Source organism: Ictidomys tridecemlineatus, chromosome 5, assembly GCF_052094955.1.
Source record: "Ictidomys tridecemlineatus isolate mIctTri1 chromosome 5, mIctTri1.hap1, whole genome shotgun sequence".
NCBI classification, from domain to species: Eukaryota; Metazoa; Chordata; class Mammalia; order Rodentia; family Sciuridae; genus Ictidomys; species Ictidomys tridecemlineatus.
The window spans coordinates 99283112-99290805 of NC_135481.1; the positions used below are offsets into that span (position 1 = coordinate 99283112).

Sequence of the window (7694 nt, forward strand, 5' to 3'; positions counted from 1 at the left end):
TGGAAGTTGATGTGTTTAGCTATCCTCCACAATGGATCACTCATGATGATGCCTGCAGGGATCAAAGTCAAGAAATGAACTCCTTCGGAGTATTCTCTCAAAGCTGTTGAATTAAGTTCTCATTGCTCTACCCTCATGCCCACTAGAAGAGATACCCAGCTTGGGATGGGCACAGAAGTAGTGATATAAATGAATGCAATATAGACTTAGAAAGTTGACTACTTTGGCTCTGAGGGGGAAGGAGGTAGAAAGAATGAGAAGTGGAAGTGGAGAAACCCTGGGTGACACAGAGATGAATGAAGGCTTGGTTCATCCAGATACCTGGGTCTGAAACTCTGAAACCCACAAGAATCCTCACATGCTGGGGGGGGGGGCGGGCGGGAATTGCTTCCTAGGTATTGCACACAGAATGCTTCAGGGAAGGAGGGACTTAGCAAAGGATCAAATTAAGTCACCAGAGTAGCAACTGAATGTGTCTAGAAAAGAGGAAGGTTACATGGCTAATAAATAAATAAATAAATAAAATAAGTAAAAGGAAGAAAGAAAAAGAGGCAGAGACACACATAGAGAGAGGGGGAAGAAGGGCGAGCCACCATTTAACAAATAGCCCATGGCTAGGGTAAACTTTAATTAACTGCGCCATTATAATTCACTTTCAGCAAGTATTCCACCCCAACCCACTCTTTCCCTCCAGCTCCCTCCTCCTCTCCCCCAGGTCTCATCAAGTCAGGCTTGAAACAAAACTGGTCTCCTTTGCTGGATGCCTCATTATTACAGTTACTGCTTTTCTCGCTAATAATAGCACCTGGCAACAAGAGAGGGGAGAAAACTATATGGTCTAAATTCGTAATGACAGGCCCCCTTGCCTACCTCTGTGCACCAGTAATCAAGGGTCTTGTAATCCTAAAAGTTCCTGAGCATAATACCAAAGCCATGAAGAGAGTTCTGAGCAGGCAGGAGCCGGTGAGCACACAGAGGAAGATAACAGGGCAGGCTCCCAGCGGGAGCCACCAGACGCTACTCATAGGGTCCACACCCAGACAGGTAATCCACACATCCAAGTTCATATCACAGCTCCTTCCTTCAGCAGTGGTTAAATTACACCCATGAATGGCTGTCTTCTCAGGCTGCCGAGCCTTAACCCATTTCAAGAGTGTATGCATTGGGAGTGGGGGTTGGGAGCACCTTAGAAGATCTTCCAGGCGAAACATCCTCAGGATTTTTTTTTTTTTTTTTTTTTTTTTTTTTGTAATTAATGAGCTTATGAGAAAAGCCAACCCAGACCTTTAAGTGAAATGTGTGATTGGTAGCCAGGCGAGGATGGGTTTTAGAATTAACTCTTCCTACAGTCTGCTATGCATTATCACCCACCCCCAAGTTAATTACCCCTGAGGATGAAAATAGGTTTCATGACTCATAAGCACCAATACAACACTTGGCAGCAGATGAAAATGCAAGGACACATTTGCAGGAAGCTGACACGAATGTCTATTTATATGTGGGGAGATTCTTAAAGAGGTGAGACAGGCACCTCCCATGGACCAGGATTAAGAGACTGCAGCAGATTCATCAATATCTCCCGGTATCCACACCCGCAGACACACAAACACATACACTGTCCTGGTTTCCACCGCTTCTATGATGGTGGTGGCAAATAGCAGGAACAGAAACTAAAAGGGTGTCGTTAACAGCAAGTTCCAACACCAACCCAACCTCCACACCGGGGTACTGGGCTAACCGGTGATTTGTTTTCTCCAAACGTGCCTGTGCCCACACCCCTCTCGCAGCCCTCCCGCTCCTTCTGGGATAGGAGTGAGGTGGGGTCGCCAAGTTTCTTCACATCTTCCTCCAGCCTCCGAGGGGACGGTCGAGCCCAGCTCGCCCCGCCCAGGAATGGGGCGTGGCCAGGAATGAATTTCAGATAGGATCGCGGCGTTTTGTTTTGCTTCCTCCCTTCTATTTTCTACTCTTCTTCTATTTGCCTCCCAGGAAAGTACAAGGTTCAAACCAGGTTTGTTTGCCTTCCGCTACCTCGGGGCGGGCTGCAGTCTGGTCTCAGCTCCGGGGCTCTAAGCTCCGAAAAGCATTAGTTCTCTGTCCCCTTCCCCACTCCTTGACACTTCACAAATGCCGCCAAAAAGTTGATCCCATGAGTAATTGCATGTCTTCACCGATAGAAATGGATTTTATTAGGTGTCATAAGTAACCTTCATTTCAGGAACCGGGTTTAGGTTTTTCCGCCTCCAGCCCGGGTTCCCCATCCCCTGAACCCCCACTCTGATCAGCTGTGTTCTGCCTTCGGAAATACTTATTAAAAGGCGGAGGGCATGTAATGAGCGAGGCGAACACTGCTTTTCCAGCGCATCGACTGGAAGCTGCGGGGGCTCTCCCGTGTCTGGGCTCAGCATTTGCTTCCCGGTTGCCCACACCCCTCTGCCCTCGCTGACGAATCCTAGCTCTGTGGCATTTTTTTGCTTTCAATGTGCATCAACAGTGAATACTGACATAGCCAAGAGGCGAAGCACCCTAGCTTTTCTCCACCCACCCCCCACGCCCCACTGGTCAAGTCACAGATGCACTGGGTATCAGCGTATACTCATGGCCACAGGGCAAGGCACCAGAAAGCGTTCCTGACAATGCCATTTGCAGCTGGGCCCCATTTCCGGGGGAAAATAGAGATGCTGAAGAGTAAACAGAAATCGCTTAGTCAGCAACTGTCGCCTCCCCAAGAGGTGAATGTAAATAGCCTGGTACTGAGGGGGAGGGGCAGCCAGCCAGGCAGCACAGGGCCTTCCTCACAGGCCAGCTGAGGGCTTTCAAAGGGACTAGCATTCCTGTTCTGTTGAGGGTAGGGAAGGTGTCCCCTAGGTCGGAGTTGTGTGGCCTTAGCCCTAGAAAGACAAAACTTGCTGACTCGGGGCAGAATTAATATCAATTGAATTTATTACAAGTTACTAAGCTCCAAGGCACATTACAGTGTTCTGTTAACTACAGAAATGTATAAAGGACAAACAGAGCAGATTCTCCATGTCTAGCATTTCGCTCTACTGTTCAAAAGCATCCGTGCATCAATAAAGCAAAAACAAAACAACACGTGAAGATCCAACACATTCAGGTCAGTAGAAACAAACCTAAACATCTTCCCCTCACAAACTTGCAACAAAAAACACCCCGTCCCCCCCCCAACACCCCCCTTACCATTTTGCAAACAAAACAGGAAAACAAAACAAAACAGAACAGAACAAAATAAAGTGAAGACTTCAACACTTGGGGCTGTTTAGAAAGAAGCTTTCACCATTTTATAGCATCATTATTATTATTTTTTTTTTTTAGGCAGCAACACTGGCCTTGGCAAAAAAAAAAAAAAAAAGAAAAAAAAACTTTTTCTTTTGTGTGTTTTTTTCCTTTCAGAGTGCATAACATTTACAAAAATACACACCAGCAGCAGTCGTTGCTAAGGGCTATTAATTCTGTACCTAGGCAAACATTCTGCCACCAAATAAATGCTAACGAATATGATGCAAATGACCCAACTAATATTATACTGCTTAACACAAACCAGCTTATCCTTCAAATGAAGAAGTTACATACCTTTGTTTCAAAATATAGAAACATACGACGAAAATAATGTCTATACATAAGACTAACTTTTTGCAGTTTGTTATATTCACAATTCTACATCTTGGGGGTGAGGGGAGGGAGATTGGAGGAGGGGTGGGGGAGGGGCTTTCTGGATTGGAGAGGAGCTGGTCTAGGGCAGAGGTGGGTGCCCTGTGGTTCAAGGGTCTCTCTCCTTTTTCACTTTAACATCCCCAGCTAAGATAGTCGCGATTTCGCCCTGCATGAAGGCCCAAGGTACATTCGACCCAACTAAGGGGCATTTCTCTCCGCTGGGACAATACACCTCGCCAGTGGCCCCCTGGGCCTTGATACTCTCTCTAGAGCAAGGGAAGCAGAATTTGTGGCTGGGGACGGATGGGCACTGAACGAAATGCGTGTCCTCCAAACGTTCGTGGCAAATGGTACAGCAGAGAGGTCCGCTGTTGGCCATGGGGGAATCCGGAATGTTTTGGGGGTGCACTTGGTCCATACCCGGGTGGGCGCTAGGCGGCGGGGGCGCCACCTGTAAATTCAGGTCCCCGTTACGTGATGCCAAGCGGCGCTGCCCAGGCACCGACGCGGGCGACACTGGGCTGCTGCTGTTGCGCCGCGCGGACGCAGTGGTTGAGTGCACTGAACTGCCATCCTTAGGCGAGTGCGCTGTGCCCAGAGTGTCTGCTACTGACATGAGGGCGGCCATGGGGGACGGACCGTTCTGCGGGGCTGACTCCGGCGGGGTGGTCCGGTTGGAATGGGGTCCCAGGGGTGGGGGTGGTGGGGGCGGACCCCCAGCAGTGTGACCAGGCGCCGCAAAGCCCCCGGCCGACATGGTGAGCTTCAGTGCCTCACTCTGGTTTGCCATCCACTGCTGCCTCTGCTGTTCCTCGCCCAGTTTCAGCGCGCCCTCGGCTGAGTCCGGGGGCTCCGGGGACGCCTTCCTCTTGCGTAGGCTAGCAGCTGCGCCCCGGCCCGAGGGCGCGGCGGGCGGCAAGGCCCCAGTCCCCGGAGGTGCGCTGGGGGCGCGGCTGAGACTCACCAGCGCCGTGGGCAGCATGGGGCAGCTGGCGTCCAGATAGGGCTGGGGCAGCATGTCCGCGCCGGGCACGCCCTCCTTAAAGAAGCGCACGGCTTCGGGTAGCAGGTCCCCAAGCAGGCGCCAGTCCCCGGAGCCGTGCTTCTTCTCGTACTCCAGGTACTTGAAGCCGGAGGAGAGGCCCCGGCCGAAGTCCTTCATGCAGTCCTGGTACATCTGTTTGGCCACACCGGACGCGCTGGAGTACACGTTGCCCGAGCCCGTAGGATATTCAATGAACAGCTTCAGCTCGTAGTCCATGCCGGGCTTGGAGACAGCGTCGAAAGCGAAGACGCGGCCCAGCAGCGAGTGGTCCTTCTTGAAACGCACCTCGTAGGGCGTGCAGCCCGCCAGCGTGAGCAGCGTGTCTCGGACCATCTTGGGCTTGTTGGCCCACTCCTCGGCGCGGTTGCGCAGGCTCTCGCTTAGCTCGGCCAGGGCCTCCGCGTTTCTCTGCTTCTCCTTCAGCTCGCGTTCCTGGTCGGTACTCGACACTGAGCCGGGCCTCTTGCCACCAGCACCCACGCCCACCTCCGCCACCGACGATGAGGTTGAAGACGACGCGGTAGACGCCGCGGCCGAAACGCCCGGGGTGCCCCCAAGACAGGCTGGGCCTCCGGGAGCCCCTGGCGGTGCTGGCGTCGGGGGTCCGCGGCTTCCCAGCGCGTGGGGCGGGGGCGGGGGCAGCACCGCGGCGCTGGCTGGGCCGTTAAGCAGCGTCTGTGGCAGCAAGTTGGGAGGCACCGCGAGTTGGGGGCCCCCGCCACCCCCCGGGTTGGGCAGCCCAGTCACCAGCCCACCATGTGTCCCACGCCGAGAGGCCACCGACGCTGCAGCGGAAGAGGAGTTGGGGCTCTGTCGGTTCAGCTCCGGGGGCCCCTCCTCTGATGCTGGCTTTGGGAAGCCGTTTGGGCCCCCAAGGCCATTGGGCAACCGCGCGGTGTGACTGCTGCTCCCCAGGCTCACCGGCGGTGGCGGGTACTCGAAGCGGCTGCGTTGTTCCACCGCGGCTGCGGCGGCAGCGGCGGCGGCGGCGCTGAGACCATAGCGCTCTAGGCCGGACGGGGCCGCCAGTACCGCAGCCTTGCTGGAACCATCGACGTGGTTGAGCTGCTGCTGCTGCTGCTGTTGTTGTTGCTGCTGCTGCTGTTGCTGTTGCTGTTGCTGCTGCGCGGCAGCTGCCGCTGCCGCCGCCGCCGCCGCCGCTTCCTTAGCCGACAGGGCCACCGTCTTGACCCCGACGGGCGGCGGCGGCCCGGGGGAGCGGCCGTCCTGGAAGCAGCCGTGAGCCCGCTTCAGCTGGCGCGCGGTCTCGATCACGAACTCTATGCGATCTGCGCCTTCGTAGTTGACGCAACCGCGGCACACAGGTTCGGAGAAGTCCCAGATCATGGCCCAGGGCATACGGGGCAGGTCGCACAGGTAGCAAGACTGTCTTCGGGACGAGGACACCTGCGCCGCCGACATGATGCCAGCCCTGGGTAAGGGAGGCCCCCGCCCGGGCTGTCTCCGCGGCGCCTTCTCCTCCGGGAGGACTGGCTGGCTGGGGAGGGAGTCCGGCTGCGGGGGAGGGACGAGGGGGGGCGAGAAAGTTCTGCCCCCGGGGCTGGAGGGAGCTCGAGTCTCCACCGCCGGCGCAGGGCCTCTCCGCGGGGGCTCCACCGCCGGGGCGGTGGACGGGTTCAGCCCGCACCTCGCCCCCACCTCCTACTGCGGCTGTCTCGTCGGGAAACGAGCCCAGGCGCCTTCTTCCTGGTGCGGCAGATCGGGGTTGGAAGCTCCGGGCCCGGGGGGAGGGGGCGAGGGTGTCCGGTGCTGGCCGCCGTTGCCTCTTGGCCCCCTCCCCGGAGTGGCTGGTGCGTGAAAGCTCGAACGGGGCTGCCTCTTCCTCTCCCCTGGGGGGCCCCCTACGAGCTGCGTCCTCTCCCCGCCAGGCACCCTGGGGCGAGGGCTAGAGGGCTGTGCCACCCGGTGCCCGGGTCCAATCTTGCTGAAGCCGCTGCTTCCCTGGAGGGCCGGGGGAGGGGTGGCAGCCGAGAGGAGCTTCTCCCCTCCGCAGGGTCGGCCGTTCCGTTGTTGGCGGCAGGGTTTGCACGCCGGAGGGAGCCGCAGCGGCCACCGCTTCCAGGACGCACGAGAGCAGAGGAGAGGAGCGCACGCACGCAGGCTCCCGCCGCCCCCTGGCCTGGCCGGCGCCCGGGCCGCCGCGGTTGGCGGCGCTCACGTTGGCTGCAGGGCGCTCGCGCGGCGCCTCGGCCCGGGTCGCATCCCTTCCCGCTCGTGCTCGCCCGGAATGTGGGGTTGTGATTGTTACTCTACGTTCCGGAGGCGCGTCTCGGCGCTCCTGCTCGGGCTGCGGCTCGCGCTGTCCCCGGCTTGGCCGCGCGGGATGCCGCCCGGGCGGAGCGCTGACGTCACCGCCATGCTCTGCACCAGTCTCTCCACCCCCCTTTACACTTCCTCTGTCTGTGGAGCCCACTTGTTGCTCGGGAAAGGCGCATGCGCGGCAGGACGCCCAGATTCCTCCCAGCCGGCCCCTCCTCCGCGCCTCCGCCCTCCCCTCCCCCTCGCCGTGTGTGTACAACAGCTGAGGCCGGCGAGCTAAAGCTGGAAGTCCAGGGCTGGGGGTGGAAATTAAACAGACGTTGACCTTTCCTTTCCCTGCCTGGCTTTCCCAAGTAAAAATGCTTTTAAGAACCACAAGCGTCGCTTCCGATCCCCGTTCCCCTCCCCACCCCAGGCAGCGAATTTAAATGTCCTGTTTCAGAATTTTCACATTGCATTTCAATCAAAGTATTACCCATTTCATCTGAGATCAATCCCCCGCGCCCCCCCCCGCCCGTCCCTCATGGATGTTACTCCTTGCCACATTGATGTCGAAGCACCTGCAAAATTAGCTGTTTTCCAATATCCTGAAACCATTTCAGATCTGTTTTTGTGCCCTGGTCTAGGAACCCGAGGTTCAATGATGGCGCTAAATGAATTCAGGGTGAGTTCCCTCTCCCGCTAACCGAACTCTAAA

The 7694-nt window shown here is 56.8% G+C and overlaps 1 protein-coding gene across 1 annotated transcript; it reads right to left on the reverse strand.

Annotated features, from left to right (window-relative positions):
* Window positions 1-2925: 2925 nt before the first annotated feature.
* Irf2bpl (interferon regulatory factor 2 binding protein like) lies at window positions 2926-6139 on the reverse strand. Its single transcript, XM_013356868.3, has one exon. It carries the CDS (start codon window positions 6137-6139, stop codon window positions 3779-3781), a length of 2361 nt encoding a protein of 786 aa, XP_013212322.2. The 3' UTR covers window positions 2926-3778.
* Window positions 6140-7694: the final 1555 nt, after the last annotated feature.

Excerpts from the sequence above, each read along its gene's own strand:
- Irf2bpl (XM_013356868.3), bottom strand. The coding sequence starts at position 6,139 with ATGTCGGCGGCGCAGGTGTCCTCGTCCCGAAGACAGTCTTGCTACCTG.